Source organism: Lissotriton helveticus, chromosome 5_1, assembly GCF_964261635.1.
Source record: "Lissotriton helveticus chromosome 5_1, aLisHel1.1, whole genome shotgun sequence".
NCBI lineage: Eukaryota > Metazoa > Chordata > Amphibia > Caudata > Salamandridae > Lissotriton > Lissotriton helveticus.
The window spans coordinates 1,280,696,321-1,280,714,195 of NC_136065.1; the positions used below are offsets into that span (position 1 = coordinate 1,280,696,321).

The window sequence follows — 17,875 nt, forward strand, 5'->3', positions numbered from 1 at the left end:
AGTGCCTCCTCATGTACAACCTTCTTGGGCGCCGATTTTTTCAGTTCCAGCCGAGGTTGTTTTGTGTCTTTAGCCTTGGGACGTGTTGAAACGTCCTTTGGCGTAGTTTTCGGTGCCGAAGGTTTTGTTTTCGGCTTGGTAGGCAGGTTCGAGGGCTCGGGCACATCGGAATCAAGCCTTGTGGGCTTCGGCACTGAAGAAGGTATTTTCAGTGTGGGAGCTGGTGTCGTCGGCTTCGAGGCGTTGGACGATTGCTTCACACTTTTAGGTTTAGAAGTGGACGGCTTCGGAGCCGGTACTTTTTGGTTTCGGTGCCGATACTTCTTTAGGCTTTGGTGCCGAGAGGTCTTTCTGTTTCGGTGCCGAGCCATCCTTTGGTTTCGGTATAGAGCTAGCTTTGGGTTTCGGTGCCGATGGAAGAGGTGGATTCGGCACGTGCGGCCTGCTGGGTGCCGAGGCACTAGAAGGCTTAGTTGTTTTCTTAGGAGTGAGCTTGAAGGCGGGACTTTCGAAACAGGTGTTTGGTCTCGACTGGGCCCAGCGGGCGGAGTGCTGACCTTTGCCTTCGGTTTGGGAACTGTATGTGGTGCAGGGGCAGTAGTACTCACGCGCTGACCCGATGGAATGGAGTCATCTGAGTCGTCTGCCTCTGATACGATCTGGAGATCAGGTGAATCTTCTTCGGGAACAAGCGGGACCTCTTCATCGAAGATATCTTCCGGTTCCGGAGCTGATCTCCTCATTTTGTGTCGTCGGGCCCTCCGATCCCGGATGGTTTTCTTTGATCGGAAGGATGCACAAGCTGTGCAGGTCGATTCGTCGTGTTCTGGCGATAGACAGAGGTTGCAGACCTCGTGGTGATCGCTATGTGGAAACTTTGCTCGACATACCGGGCATCTTTTGAATGGAGTTCTGTTCATGAGGTGTCGATAGGCCCAACAGCCCGCGTCGATGACCAGAATGGAACTGATGGCGTCGAAACTATCGTAGTCGATGTCGAAGGTAGTTTTTTGCAGTTAGAGGAAGTTTTGCGCTTCGAGGTGCTTGAAAGTGTTTTTCTAGCCGAAGCGGAGAAACTTTCATCCGAACCCAGTGGCGGAAAAAAACAATCTAAGGATGGAGCCGATGCCCATGCGCAGTATTGTCCAAGGGAGGAGTCACCTATCTCGTGACTACAAAGACTTCTTCCAAGACAACAACCTGCAATCATCCGAGCCCAACACCAGGTGGCGATCTAATGCTAATTGTACAATCTGCCGCTCATATGCCTCGAACTAGCTTTTTATTCCTGAAAAATCACCACAATACCTAGAACGTTTTGGCTAAACTGTTTTCAGCTTAGACCCCAGGACTGAACCTAGGAGCCAGTCCTGGAATTACTAAAGTAATCTACAAAGTAATCAACTGTGTTTATATAAGGAAATCCATTGAGATCAATGCTAAATTGTGTGTAGAATTGTGCTGCCTACTGCAACCCCTGTACCTATTGTCTTTACAAAGTTTATTGCCTTTCTGCAAAGTACTCATCTTAGACCTCTCATATAGAGTACAGAATATTTTTGATACCTGTTGGTTCTAGAAATAAAACAACTATATCTTTTGATATAAAACAATTGGCCTGGAGTAGAGTCTTTCAGTGTGTGAAACCTTTTGCTGACTGAGTGCGTACAACAAATGCTTTCCACTGTCCTCTGGTACTGCCTTACTGCTCGACCAAGCTACCACTTTAGAGATTAAGGTCACGTCTGGCTTTAACCTCTTTTATACTTCTGGGGTTTGTGGACTCTATGCACACTGTACCTTATTCTGGTCCAGTATATATAGAGCCACTTTCTCACAGTTACTGTATGTGGACAGAACTGCGTAACTTACAACGCCACTGAAGTAAAGCCGTTCTGCTCGTGCCACGCTACCAAGGGGGGTGAGCAGGGGTTATTTTAGGAGTGTAATCTCGTTATCCTGACTAGAGGAGAGGGTCCCTATTTGTCACAAGTGCCAACTAGAGACCCCCAAACCAACACTCATCCACTCAGACACCCAGGCATTCCACGCATCACAGGCACACCAACACTCTAAGACCAACTCACACTCTGGCTGAGCGGCTAGAGGAAGCAGAGCTGGAATACAGGTTATACAAATAAGTAGGGTATAACATTATCCCCTTTTCCTTAAACAAAAGCAAAAAGGAAATGGGATAACTATACACAGGTAAAGATCAATAACGGTACAGGGCTCAAGGATGCAGCAATAAAGACAAAACATCGCAAGAGAAAACCGTTAAGGCAAGAAAGGAAGGTTAAGAAATATACATTTTAACAGCAATATCCCCCATCCCCCTAAAAAGAGATTTTTAAACAATTTGAAGTGTAAGCTACTGCGTAAACAGTACAAGAAATACAGGTCGTAGTATTTTGCATCATACACTGACGTAAAGTACTATAGCGCAAAGGGTAAAAGACCCCACAACATAAATGCCCAAAAGCATAACATAGAACAGCGCTAAAGGTAGAATACCCTGCAACTACAATCCCAAGAGTAAGGGAAAAAAAGTAAATGGGTCGTCACTCATAAAAACACCCGTGAAGGGATGTAACATTTTACTGCGCGCAACTGTAAAAGGTATTAAAACCCACATCCAACCCCGCGTAAGGGTTAACCTAGGTAGATACATATGGTAAGTAACACGTCCCAACCCCCTTGTGGAGATGACATACCCCCAATAGGAGTAACTAATAGTGAAACAAAGGGGCAAATGGCTCACAACCATCCCACGTGTATGGGAACAATGTGATGACCATACATAGGACATCAAGGAAAAACCACCCTTAGCAAAGCAAACCTGTGGCATCACGTCATTTGAATGTGCAGTAGAAGATAAACTCATAAGCTTACACTAAACATGCACAAAATTGTGTCAACAAGACAACAAAATACCTAAAATTCCAATATCCGTAAGACACAACTGATCTGTGCCTATGCCGGTGAACGAGATTTCATCCGAGATGTGGTAAGAAAACACTTTCCATACACAAAGAAGAGAAAACACAACAGCACAAACCAACAAGCTAGACAGTTTTTTTCCACACTGGTGAAATAAGCCTCACACGAAATTTCTACAAACACTGTGGAAATAAAAAAAATAAATGCAAAACAACCAAATTAGTGTTAAAAAATGCGCAAAGGTAAATTTCGATATACACCCACTTTACATTATACTAAATTACACAGTCTCGTAAGAATGAACCAAGTGCCCTATAGCAATGCCTAACAGTGAGGTCTGTAAGTGTAATTCATGAACACAAAACACGGCAATATGGTTACTATAGTAGGCATAAAGGAAATATGGGTACTGTAAGATGGATCTCGCACCTCAAAAACAAATCTACAGTAAATGAACCCAAACATGTGCTGCAAAAATGCTACTCCAGGTCCTCGCAACTCACGTGGTCTCAGACATACTTGAAACAGAGAGTCACATCATAAGGATCCCACAACGAGAATCCCACAAGCTGTTCCACAACATCCGGTGCGGAAGATAGAACATTGCGATAGGCCCATGATGCACACCAAACACGTGTGTGTGCAGACGTGGTTGGCACAAACAACCAGGAAGAACGATCAACAATGTAGGCTGTTGAATACAAACCCAAGATGGCTGCACGCACGTGACGCGGTGCCGGAAGGCTCACCGCGCGTACCTGCATACAGGCGTACAGAAGCAGGAATACCGCGCAAGCATCCTGGAACGTCGGAAGAAATACCAGATGACATCGCAGGACGAACACTACAGGTAAGACTGCGCCCGCTATATGGGTCACGCGCCTTAGTCTTTTGAAAGTCGGTTGACACGCTAAGGGTCCGCGCAGTAGGCAGAGCTTGTGCGCAACTTCAAAGATGAAAGCGGCAGTTAAATAACGTTCTGTGATTTAAAGTCTCAGCCGGGCCCATAGATAAAAGACAAAGTTTGGCTCGCCAAATAAGTTCTCCAACCTCAGCATTATCCGGCAGCACAACATGTAGCAAAGACACATCCCAAGTACCCCAAGCATCATATATCTATTGTGCTGCTAGTAAAGCAAAGTCCAATGAAAACACCAGCAACAGAGCTTCTCTTGTGACGGAAAAGGAGAATGCTACTTACCAGTATGCATCTGTTCTTGGCATGTGGGCTGCTGAATTCATATCTTAGCATAGATCGCCGCCTAGTTTTGGGTCCGGATGTTTGCACCTTGTTGCCCTGGAAGAGTCTTCAAAGTATCACGAGATAGGTGACTCCTCCCCTGGACTACAGTGCGCATGGGCATCTTCTCCATCCTCAGATTGTTTTTCTCCGCCATTGGGTTCGGATGCTATTCCTCATCTCCAACTTCGGAACCGAAGGTTTTCAACTTTCTACGGCCAAAAGGCCTTGTACCTACACGGTATTGTTCTCGTTTGGTACCCCTTGACTCGACGCGGGCCGTTGGGCCTTTGACGCCACGTGGGCCTCCTGCCAATGGAAAGGACCCCGTTTAAAAAATGCCCGCAATGTCACTCCAAATTCCCACATACTGACAAACATACAGAATGCAACAAGTGCCTGTCTCCGGAGCACAACGAGGAAAACTGTCCAGCTTGTGCTCAGTTCCGGTCGAAAAAACTATCCGGAACCGAAGGGCCGCTAGAGAAGAGATGCAGCGGCGGGCACCGGAACCGGAGAACATATTCGACGACTAACATGAACTCACAGAAGCGGCGGACTCCGACCTAGAAATAGTCAACCGTAGAGGACCAGTCGGATTCCGATGACCAGATCACACCGGGACAAACCGTGAGTACCAAAGCCCGACCCCGCTTCCACCTCAAGACAAGGCTCCGGTCGAAGCATCGCCTAAAGGCCTTAGCCGAGACCGACAGACTCCTTCAGAGGCCTCGCCTTCCGGCTCGGCTCCGAAGACCATACACAAGCCTTCTGATACCCCAGGAACGAGCCAAACTCTTCCCAAAAAGGCCGTCGAACCTAAAAGGGTTGTCGAGCCAAAGAAGGTCATCGATTTAAAGAAGGGCGTCTAACTAAAGAGGGTCATCGATCCGCAAAAAAACATCAACCGAAAAAGGCCGCCGAGCCGAAAAAACGTGTCGATCTAAAGAAAGCAGATCAGACAAAAAAGCCTGTTGACCCAAATAAGGCCGTCGAGTCTACAAAGATCCTCGAGCCGAAAGGGGTCATCGAGTCCAAAAAGCACGTTGAACCGAAAAAAGCTATAGAACCGAAAAAAACGGTCGATCCGAAAAAGGTAGTCGAACCAAAGAAGGTCGCCGAGCCAAAAAAGGCACTACAGCCAACAAAAGACGTTGAACCAAAAAGTCGATCCAAAGAAGTTCCCCGACCAACAGAAAACAGCAATCGAGAGGAAAAAAGCTCCACAGCCGAAGGCCCTCGAGCCAAAGACTCACCATAAACAAGCGACAAAGCCAAAAACATCGGCGCCAAAGCCACGGACAGTTGAGGAAGAACTTTTCCATCCTGATCCTGTGAGCGAAGAACAATCTAAACTGTATATAGACCCTGAAACAGGACACGTAACAGTTTACAAGAGGAAGAAAAGATCACTGGACACTGACACTTCAACTCCTGTTCCTCCAAAGAAAAAAGACTTTGGAACATCTCCTTCAAGGCCTTTTACTCCTCCTCCTTTCATTCCTGGCATGCCTTATGTGCCTTACTCTCCTACACCTTCAGGTTATGATGAGACAGGAAACATGGGGGAAGATCCTCAGGATCCTTTTCTAGAACCCGAAGATCAAGATATCCAAGATAACACATGGAGTGACCATAATGATCCCTATGATGCATATGATCCACAACCCATCCCTGCCAGAGCGCGTGTCCTCAATCCCAGAATTGAGAAAAAGTATAAATCAGCCCCTACAGACCCTTCTTATATTAAATCTTTCAGGAATTAAAGAATCCAAAGTTCGATGGTGGAGAGCGTCCGAATCACAGACAAGGCGAGAGCATTCAGCAACAACGTGATCCGCCACGGCAGTTACACGTAAAAGCCAAACCGGAGGGACTTCCTCCTTTGAGCCCAGTTTCAGAAGAAAGTTGCTGCTTTAACAGTGAAGTATGTCTCAGACGGTGAGAACCCTGCTCCTCGATTGGAGATGGGCGGTGACACTCCCACAGCACGTCGAATGTTACTATAGTGCGGAGGCACTCCATCGTTGTCTGGAGACGAGAGCAACGGATACTTTGATTACCGTGGAAACATTAGATACACAAGTTGCACCCCCTGATAGACTTTATGAGATAGTCATCCAAATTGAAGGTGATTTTAACAGGACGACTAAAGGAGTCTTTTGGGACAACCTTACCTCGTATGATGACATTTTGTTGCCGGAGACAGATTGGCCTCCTCCATTTGTTTTATTTTCTTGTCGAGGGGCGACTCGATACTTCAGAGTTTTTACCGTTACGTCTCTGAAGAGGCTAAGGAAAATGTTACTTACCCAGTATGCATCTGTTCTTGGCATGTAGAGTCACATGCTGTGCATGGCCTGCCATCTAGTTTTGGGTCTGGATGTTTGCACTTTGTTTTTGTTCGAAGACGTTTTTTCCAGTCACGAGGTAGGTGACTCCTCCTTTTCAGCGATAGTGTGAATAGGCATCAACTCCATTGTTAGATTGTTTGCCGCAGAGGGTGATAATGGAGTTAGTAAGAGATGTCCATGTATATATGTATCTAAGTGAGATGTAACTGCAAAAGGTATAGGTACCCGGGAAGGTGGGTGGGTAGGCGCATGCAACTCTACAGCTCTATATGCCAAGAACAGATGCATACTGGGTAAGTAGCATTTTCCGTTTGAGGCATGTGAGCTGTAGATCACATGCTGTGCATAGACTAAAAAGCAGTTATCTCCCAAAGCGGTGGCTAACCTGTAGCTGTTGCAGTGGTTTGAAGTAGTGCACGTAAAACTGCTTGGCCCACACTAGCTTGCAGACTTGCTAACACATCTACACAATAGTGTTTTGTGAATTTGTGAGGTGTAGACCATGTTGCAGCTTTGCAGATATCTGTTTCCTAAAAATGCCATAGAAGCCTCTAGTTTGCGAGTGGAGTGCGGTCTAGGGGGAAGTTATTTTTGCTTTTGCATAGAATACTTGAATGCACTTGACTATCTACCTGTCAGAGTGATATACCTTATACTTGCGCAGGAACAGAGATGATTTTTCCCAATGCCCCATCTGCGAGACACCCCCAACGCACCTGAATTATAGCGCTTGCAAATGTCTCCAATAAGGAGAAGGGGGAGTTGGATAAAATAAACACAAGAAGAGACTGCCCTTGGTCATCAGTTTTTTCTTCACCCACTGTTTTTCTCCACAGCGTCTGTTCTGCTTAGGATTGCTGGTTCTATAAAACTAAATGACCTCAGACTTTAGCTCCTCTTCTGTATTATAAAAGTAAGTATTCAAAAAAGGTTAATGCTTCTTAACACTCTTGTTATTTTCTTCACAGGGAAGGACACGGAGATAAACTCCCCTGCTCCAGGTAAATTTTGTTATATACATACATATACTTCAGTTTTTTAGTTTGTGCTTTTCTTTTAAAAAATAAAGTTCATTTCGCAAAATAAACATGCCTTGTATTAGAAAATATGGGTATATACATAAATGTCCTTGTAATGCCCAGTACGTAGCTTCGCAAACGGATGAGTCTCCTCAATAATCTGGAAGGCTGTTCACTCGAAGTCTTTGAAGGGGAAAAATTATGCTTGCTGTGTACTCACAATGTAATTCCTATTGCGCATGCACTCAAATGAATGCTACTCTTCACGGAGAGAAAACGTTCGTCAAGATATGCGCAAACTCCAAGTAGGCAGTCCAAGACCTCACAAGATGCTGGAATGCGGAAATGCAGAAAACGTCGCACTAGAAGACAGACGTTACCCTCGAAAGCAGTTCTACCCTAGCTGACTAAAACACGACGGTGCTCCAGGTAGGAACTCAGGTGAAGTGCTTTGGCATTCTAAATTGAGCGCTCAAAGTCGAATCTTGGGGCAAAGGTAAAAAGAACGCCAACAGGACGTCAGCAATCTTGGAATTCATAACTCACCATGCCTCGCTCCAGGTAATGCGTTTTTCTTCTGGGATGAGTGATGGGGGTGATTTTTGAACCACAGCACACATTGTTGCATTCGCATCCTCTATGGACCTGACAGTACCCCATCGCAAGGGAGTTCCTTCCGATCTAGGCTTCTTTGGAAACTTCAAGTGATAAGCTCGCACCAGCCGGGGAGCATGCACATCAGACTATAGTTCCCAGGATCTTTCCTCTCGACCGTACCCATTCCAGTCTATTAAATAATAGACCTTTCCTCTTACTTCCTTGGAATCAAGTATTCTTTTAACATCGAACTCTTCTCCAGATTCTAATTGCACTGGTCTTGGAGGAAGAGTAACTCATATCTGGTGGTGCCTTCTTTAGTAGAGAAACCTGGAAAACCGGGTGCACTTTCATTCCTTTAGGTAGTTTTAAACCGTAGGTTACAGGGTTGACTTTTTTCGATTTGATATGGACCTACAAATCTGGGTTGAAATTTGCGATTCCGTTGTAACCTGAGTTTCTTAGCACTTAACCAGATCATGTCACCAAATTTTAATTTGGGACCTGCTCTTCTTTTTATCAGCAAATATCTTATAGATCTTTTTAGCCATTACAAGGTTTTCTGTAGCTGCCTGATGAACTTGAGTTAGGTTTTTAACTACCTCTTGAACTGCTGGCACCGAGATATCTCTACCTATCACTGATGAATTTGAGTGTCTGCCATAGTTTAAGTAGAAAGGGGAGAAACCTGTAGAGACATTTTTTACATTGTTGTGTGCAAATTCTGCTTCCCACAAATGCTCTGGCCAATCCCCTTCTTGATCTAGTATAAATAGCCTTAAATATTACTCTAATTCTTGGTTTGCCCTGTCTGCCCCATAGTTTCTGGGTGGTAGCTAGTGGAGTATCTTGCTTCTATACACAACCCTTCCAGGAAGGCCTTCCAAAAGCAGGACAGAAACTGGGAACCCCGGTCGGATATGATTACTTTGGGAACACCATGGCCCTGCACTATGGGAGTACTAAAGAGTATGGCCAATTTCTTAGCTGTTGGGACCTTTATTAACGCAATGGAATGGACCATCTTGGGGAACGCATCAACAAACACCAAAATAGTATCATACCCTTGACTCGAAGGCAGATCTACAATCAGGTCTACCGTAATGGTATGCCAAGGATGTGGAGGCATGGGCTTAGGTTGAAGTAATCATTTTGGAGACTGTCTCTATGGTTTCTCCCTCCCCCACCCCCCCCGAGCACAGATCTCACATGTCCTCACGTAGGAGTATATTTCTTTAGTTATTTGAGGCCACCAATCATTTCTTTTCACCAAGTCTTCCGTCTTATAAATTCCCTTGTGACCGGCTAGACTACCATCATAACTGTCCTCAAGGACCAACTGTTGTAGCTCTTGATTGGGTAGGTAAAGTATTCCTGCATTAAATGGTAGATTGTGTCGAATTTCTCTCTGTGGTTCTTGTTTTGCCCATTCTGCCATTTCTTCTGACAACACTGCCTAAGTCACTTTTTCCTGGATAGTTACTGACTCACTGCTCCCACAATCTTGTGTTCAGGAATGATTGTTTGCTGTTCTGGACTATCTTCAATCTTTTCTGTGCCAATTCTAGACTGAGCATCAGCTTCTCCGTTCTTCGTTCCTGGCCGGTAAGTAATTACAAAATCGTAAGCAGCAAGGTATAACGACCATCGAAGCTGAAGAGGAGTAAGGGTCTTAGCAGATTAAAAAAAAGTTAGATTCCGATGGTCGGTGAAAACCGTAACTGTATGCCTAGCCCCCATCAAATAGTGTCGCCACTCCTTGAAGGCATCCTTTATGGCAAGTAACTTCTTTTCCGTAATCGTATAATTTACTTCAGCTGGTGTCAACTATCTTGATCTGTACGCTACTGGGTGTAATTGCCCTCTTCTTTTATGCCTCTGGGAGAGTATTCCCCCAATAGCCAGATCTGAGGCGTCTGCTTCCAGGTAGAAAGCTTCTGTGGGATCAGCATGTAATAATACAGGTGCAGAGATAAACTCTTTTTTCAACTATCAGAAGGTCTTTTCTGCATCCTCTGTCCACTCGAAGGAAACTCCCTTCTTCAGAAGAAGAGTAAGTGGAATTAATTTTGTGAGAATTCATTTATGAATCTGCAGTAGAAATTGGCAAAGCCAATGAAGCTTTGCAACTCCTTCACACAGCTCGGAGATTTCTACTCCTGGACAGCCACCACCTTCCGAGTATCCATTGTAATTCCAGATGGCGTGATCACCAATCCTAGAAACTTTACCTCTTTCACGTTGAAGGCGCATTATTTTAGCTTTACGTACAAGTTGTTTTCTCTCAGTCATTGTAAAATTCTTCTTACGTAATTTGGGTGTTCTTCTGAATTAGAGTATATTAGTATATTATCAATGTATACTTTAACACATTGATCGATTAACTCTTAGCAAGTTATTTATAAAGTGCTGGAAGGCAGCAGGCGCGTTGCACAGCCCGTAGGGCATCACTTGATATTCGTACAAACCCAGACTCGTCCTGAAAGCAGTCTTCCACTCATCACCTTCTTGGACTCTGATCAAGTGATATGCACCCCCTCGGACCCAGTTTTGTGTAAATTAGTGCTTCTTTTACCTGGTCCAAGAGCACTGAGATGAGTGGAAGTGGATACCTGTTCTTGATAGTGACCTTGTTTATTGCTCGATAGTCTATACAAGCCTGAACCTCGCCCTCCTTCTCGGGTACGAAGAATAACGGCGAAGAGACGGGTGACTGGTAGGGGCGTATAAAACCAGTGGCCAGATATTTCTTGATATACTCCTTTAGATGTTCATTTTCTCTTTCGGTGAAGGCATAAACTCTACTACATGGTAGGTTTGCACCCGGTTCCAGATCTATTCTGCAGTCAAAGGACCTATGTTGTGGTAATTTTTGGCTTCTTTTTCATTAAATACATCCTCAAACTCCTTATATTCTGGTGGAATTTTGATAGTGTGAATCACACATACTGAAGCTCCTGCTTCACTCAAGCGGGTTGCTGGTCCTAACGCTCTAGATTCTGTTCTGGTACAAAAACAATTTTCCTTACAGAAATCTGAATCCATCTGAACTGTTCTCGCACCCCAAACAATGCTCTGATTATGCTCCGTGAGCCATGGCAGACCTAGGATTATCTGAAATTGCGGAGCTTCAATCAAGTTGAATTGTATTAATTCTCGATGTCCCTCTTTAAAAATTAATTCCACTTTTTTTGTGTGACTGATGATGTGTCCGGAGGAAAGGTTTGTCCATCTATGGCTCTCACTGGTTCACTTTTTGATTTCAAAATTGCCTTCAGCTCCACCTTATTTGCATATTTTAAGTCGCAAACGTTTCCCTTTGCTCGGGAGGCAATCATGACTGAAACCTGGGGGGCGTGGCCAGCCAGGCAACATGGCGGACGCGACTTTCTAGAGCTCCGTCCGTAGGGCCCTAAATTCTCCGTAAATTATCCTGGGTGCGAGTTTACTTCTCCCCACACCGGGCGGAACTGGTGCAGGAATGGCTGGGGAGCCTGCCGACGCACACTGCAGCGAACTACGAGGCGGTGGGGGCACAGGAGCGGCCATTGGCCTTAAGAGGCGCAGAGAGGCTGTAAAGGCGCGAAGCTCGCCTGGACTGCGACACGCAGGAAACACCCCGGCGCCAGACAGGAGGAGGGGCCGGAGAGCGCCGATCCCAGAACTGAGCCTCGGACAGCTGCGGTACATCGAGAAGAACAGCGGCGGCCCCAGTGAGAGCAGGAAGGTGCTGGGTGGCGTCCGGGGAGGCAGAGAGAGAGGGGGCCCAAAACAAGCACCCAGTGCGGCTGATGGCATGGCGGCGGGCCTCAAGGTGCCAGAATACATCGGAGGTGAGCCGCGATAGACCCACGCTGCGGTGAGGCGAGGGGAGTGGGGCCTCCATTCAGCACGCCTCCAAGACTGCATCACGAGGGAGGTTGAGGTGAGGATTCGGAAACCGGCTGCCCCTACCCCTGACGGCAGCGAGGGGGAAGGTTGGAACGCAGGCTACAGCAAGTCCATCTTGGCGGCAATACGGCCTGGGGCCGGAGGCGCGACTGGGAGCGCAGTGGTGGCCTGACAGACCCCCGCGAAGCACTGCGACGAATCAAAAATAAGCTGCAGGGGCAAGCCTCGACTCTGGTGAACGCCCATTGATTGCAACGGAAAGCTGTGGTGTGGTGCTGCTGGTGCTGCTTTTCCGCCGCTGAGTGGGTCGCTGGACAGGAAGTCACAACATACCCGCCATCCACCAGGCTTTTCAGGGCTGCGGGGGCGCCAGACACCGGGCCTGGGTCTGAGAGAAGCAGGAGGGCAACGGAGGCCGTGGTTTGAGGGGTGAAGAGAGCGCAACCAGACACGACATTCAGCACGCGGACGCCATCTTGCCCAAGGCGCCATTTTGCCGGTCCCTGCACCGCGCGGCCAGCACTCCTGGGCCGTATCGATTGATCCCCTCTCCACAGGGAATACAGAGCGCCGGGGTTGTGCCGGAAGGGAAGGGGTCCCCTGTGCTGCTGGAACCGGGGTAAACCTAGGATAAAGTGGCTGTCCCTCTTAGCACGTTCACGTGGGTAGGTGTGACCCGGAGCCGATTTGGGTGACAGACTGCCCTTGAGCTTCTGGACAGCGACAGCTGGAGGTGGAGGTCAGACCCGACTGTTAACCCCCGCACCCAGCGCACAACGTTGTCTACCCGGGCAGAAGGTCCCCCCTGCAGCCACTGACAGGCACACAGTCAGACGCATGGATGTCTACGGCGCAGCAGCTAGCAATGGGTAGGCTTCGGGACAGAACTCAGGCAAAACAGCAGGAGTTGAGCGGCCCTGACCCCATGCAGGAGCAGAGGCGAGCGGCCATGGAACCCACGGCTACCCTGGCGGCCAAAATGGACACGGTTCTGGCGGCGGTGGGACGCATTGGAACTACCCTAGTGCAAACCAAGACCTCTCTGGAAGCACGGATAGATACATTCACATCTGACTTCACGCTACTACATGCGGACCACCGTAAACTGTCGGAGTCAGTCACCGTGCAGCGCCAAATGGTCCAAAAACTGCAGCCTGTGGTGCACAGCCATGCCTCAGCTCTACAAAACCTGATTGACAGAGTCCACGCACTGGAGGACCGAGCAGCGGATGCGGAAGGGCGTTCTCGCTGCAACAATGTCCGGGTGGTCGGCCTGCCGGAGGGGGAAGAGGGGAAGGACCCCGAGCACTACACGGAGACCTGGCTGCGGACACTCCTGCCAGCTGGAACACTATCCCGGCACTTCGTGGTGCAGAGGGTGCACAGAGTGCCGGCACAGGCTCAGAGACCCGGCACCCGACCTCGCCCGTTCCTTTTCAAACTCCTCAACTATCGGGATCGGGACAGGTGCTCCACGAGACTCGGAAGATGAGTGACCTCAAAGTGGGTAACAGCCACGTGCTGTTTTTCCTGGACTACACAGCAACAGTCCAGATGAGACGTGGCTCCTACCTGGCAGTGAAGAAACAGTTGCGGGAACTGGAACTGCCGTACTCGCTGTTGTTCCTCTCCCGCCTGCAGGTGGTCACCAAAGAGGGCACTCGCTTTTTCGAGGATTCATCGGAAGTCTGGGACTGGCTGAAGAGACTGGGCAGTGGTCGCGGACGCGGCCGGTGGGCCCGGAGGAGGGCGGTTGGCACGAACAGCGCTCCATTAGGCGGCAGAGGAAGAAGGGGACCCGGCGGGCCGCGGGCCCAGGACAAGCTGCGCCCAGTTTGGAGAAGATGCGACAAGAACGACAGGAGGCAATAAGGCGGTTGCGACGCTGGGAGCAGAGAATGCTATAGCGCATTGCCCTTGGACAATTGGTGTGGATGTCTGGATGCAAAGTTTGGGCATTTTGCATTTAGGTTTGTGGCGAACAGATCTATGTCTGGAAATCCCCACATTTGGAAGAATGGGAGGAGAGCTTGAGTGTAGAGTTCCCATTCGTGTATCTGTTGTCTTTGGCGACTGAGCAGATCTGCAATCTGATTGTTTACTCCTAGAAGGTGTTCAGCAAAGAGGAACATTCTGTGATGTATGGCCCATCTCCAGATCCTCTGTGCTACCTGGAGAGTGTGTCCACCCACGTTTTTGTATGTAGTAAATTGCGGTCATGTTGTCTGTACAGATCAGGACAGCTTTGCCTACTAGATGAACTTGAAACGCTTTGATCGCTAGAAAAATCGCTAGCAACTTTAGATGATTTGTGTGAAGCTGCTTTTGCTGCAGGCTCCACATGCCCTGAATTGTGTGTGTCTGGAGGTGAGCTCACAAACCAGTGAGCGATGCGTCTGCTGTTAGCATTATCCGTGGAACCGGGTCGAAGAAGGGCTGCCCTTTTGAAAGGTTTTGTGTATTCCACCACTGCAGAGCGCGATGAGTGCGGCAGTCCACCAACACTAGATCTGATAATAGACCCTGAGCCTGGTTCTACTGACGTGCTAAGCAGGGGGCGCATGTGAAGTCTTGCATAAGGAACTATTAGTATGCAAGACACCATCATCCCTAGTAATTGCATGAACCATTGAGCTAGCAATGAGTATTGAAGCTCGAACTGGCAGATTAAGGTCTGCATGTTGCGGGTTCTGGCCAGATTGCCAAAGCCTTTTGTGCAGCTATTGTGGCTCCCAGATAAGACTGTTGGATGATGACACTTATCGTTGATCCCTGGTTGCAGACACAGGAGTTTTTACAATATGACTGTTCATCCTCCTCCGTTGTGTTCTTCCTTTGGATCAGTACAAATGTATGATCTATACTGACGGGTCTGCTCAACCAGCCGTCCGGTTGAAGCATGTTTATTAAGCGGTTTACGCTATTGTAGCGGGCTCAATTATGTAAATTGTGAATTTAAGTCTTCAATAGTACATACACAGGTACTTTGGGACTGCACGGTTCAATTGGCGGAGCTGCGTGCTTTGATTTTAGATCTAGAATTCGCAAATCCTGATGTGAACATTCTTATTGTGTGCGATTCCTGCTACTGTGTGCAGGCTTTCAATTACAAATTGTTCTTTTGGTCTCAGAATGATTATAGAGACTCTAAGGGTAGTGAAAAAAAAAAAAAGCATAAAATGCTTTGAGCCGAGTGGCAGAACTTAAAGAACGTTTGGCACTCACACAGGTTATTCATACTCTTGGGGGGGGGGGGGGGAGAGAGAGAGAAGGAGAGAAAAAAGAGAAAAAAGAGAAAAAAGAGGAAAAGAGAAAAAAGAGAAAAAGAGGAAAAAAGAGGAAAAAAGAGGAAAAAAGAGGAAAAAAGAGGAAAAAAGAGGAAAAAGAGAAAAAAGAGGAAAAAGAGAAAAAAGAGGAAAAAGAGAAAGAGAGAGAGAAAGAGAAAAAAGAGAGAGAGAAAAGAGAAAAAAGAGAGAGAGAGAGAGAGAGAAAAGAGAAAAAAGAGAGAGAGAGAGAGAGAGAGAGAGAAAAGAGAAAAAAGAGAGAGAGAGAGAGAGAGAGAGAGAGAGAGAGAGAGAGAGAGAGAGAGAGAGAGAGAGAGAGAGAGAGAGAGAGAGAGAGAGAGAGAGAGAGAACATGCTGTTGGCAATTCTTTGGCTGATGAGGCAGCCAAATCTGAAGTGACCACATGTTCAGTAGCAGCAGTTACTAGGTCTATGACTAAGATTGATAATGATATTCCAGCATAGGAATCTTAACTAGTGTCAAAAAAGGTTCAAGTAGCTAGCCTAATCATGTATGCAAACCATTCTCAATTTAGAACAAGAAAAATATCAACCACCACTACATTTTTTGTCTTTTAAAAAAAGGGATCAAGAATAAAAGTCCTATTGCAAACAATGAAAGTAAATAAATCGGTCTTTGAAAAAATAAACGCAAGTCCATACCGGCACACCATGAGCCATCAGTGTGTTAGGGTTCATAATGGTAACAAGTTGATGGAGGAGATCTGGCTGTGCAATGAATAACTCTGGAGCCAGCTTCTTCATGACTTCTTCCAGCTGTTCTGCAGCATAGCCTGGAGCCCCATACCAAGTCTTTGGCTCTCCCCTGCAAACACAAAAAAATACATAAAACAAAATGTTAAAGTACATTGCTAAATGCACTTCTCCGCAAAGTTTGTAAGTATATTTAAAGACCTACCAACAAATTTGCTCACAACAATAATTTTTTCAGATTGAGTTTTGAGCAAGTAAGGATTCTGTTACTTATCCTGTAAGCATCTGTTCTGAGCATGTAGAGCTGTAGATTAATATGCTTTGCATGCTCCTGCCATCTAGTGTTGGATCCGGATGTTTGCAAGTAGTTTTTCTTTGAAGTATTATCTTCCAGTCACAAGGCAGGGTGACTCCTCCTTTCGGTGATAGTGTGCATGGGCATCGACTCCATTGTTAGATTCTTTTCTCGCAAGAGGGTGAGAATGAAGTAAACAAGTGTAGTATAGAGATGTCCATGTGTGCATAATATGAATAATAATAATAATAATGATAATAACTGAAATGACCAAAAGTGTCCAGAGAGGACGCATGTGAATCTACATCGCTAAATGCCAAGAGCATATATATATACATACATATACATACATATATATATACACATACATACTGGACCAAGATAAGGAACAGAGTGTGTATAGAGTCCACCAAACCCAGAGTAATAACATAGGTTAAAGCCAGGTGTGACCATACTCTCTAAAGTGTCTAATTCAGCGTGCTTAAAAGGAAGCCTACAACCAGTCTTCTTTGCTTGGTTTCTACTCCCGGTCGTACTACCAGGAAGGACTTCATTCCTGCATCATGTCATTTCCTGCTCGGCGCTGGGACCCTTGGCTTCCCGACTTCCGAATGCGGTGTCTGCAGGCATCAGTATTCGGTTTCCTCGAACTTGACATTTATCGTCCCGTGGGAAATCCTTGAGGTTTCTATTTCCTTTTTTTGGCACAATTATTTTTATTTACCGGACATTACCCTCCAGTACGCGGCTGCGCATTGGAACCTCGGCTGAGGATTCTTGGCAGGATTCTTCCTGGATTTTTTGCAACCCTCTATCATGGTTATAGGTTTTTTTTGGGTGTATTTTCAGAGTTCAACTTTCAGGTAGCGTTTTTCTGTATTGTGGCCACATTTTGGCTTACCCTGTCTTTAGGGGAGCTTTTTCGGGGACTCGAGTGAATGCAGTGAGTTTTTTTTTATGTCTATTGACTTTTTCCCCCTTGGGTTCGTCCTATGAAGTACAGAGCTCACTATTCAGTCTATTTTGGGAGTTTTGTTTCTTACGGCCACCGTATAAAGCCTGGTGTTTTCTTGGATTTAAAGCAACATCACAGCACCAAGACTGGTAAGAAAAGAGTATTATTTTCCTACCTATGTAAAACCTGTTTGTGTGTCCAAGGGGAGTTAGACGTAAGCACATTGTTTATCTGATATTGTGCTGTTTTCTTTCATATCTCCAGGTGCAGGGATTGTGAATTGCCCGTAAAACTGACCCAGGAGGATCCCAGGCGTGGTGTTTTGTTTTCCCTCCCATTTTTCTACCACCCTCTCCCGGTGTTCGGACAGCAAGTTCACTGTGTATAGTTCAGTGATTGCTGTCGGGGCAGTGGCGGTGGACTGGGCAGATACTCGCTTCCGCAGTGTTGGGCAGAGCCAGGCGGTAATCTGATACTTCTCTCCTGATCACAGGTGAGTGCTTCGTAATTCGGTTGATTTTATATGAAGATTTTCAGTTTCCAAAACTTCACATTTAGAAGATTTTTCGAGTCAAACCAGTCAATG

The 17,875-nt window shown here is 46.6% G+C and overlaps 1 protein-coding gene across 2 annotated transcripts in view; it reads right to left on the bottom strand.

Annotated features, from left to right (window-relative positions):
* Positions 1-17,875, bottom strand: part of KDM5B (lysine demethylase 5B) — an 877,335-nt gene that overhangs the window by 516,735 nt on the left and 342,725 nt on the right. For both annotated transcript variants that reach the window (XM_078644101.1, XM_078644102.1), the window contains one exon: positions 15,989-16,151. In XM_078644101.1, coding sequence (XP_078500227.1) covers positions 15,989-16,151 — 163 coding nt within the window. The remainder of the gene's footprint in view (positions 1-15,988; positions 16,152-17,875) is intronic.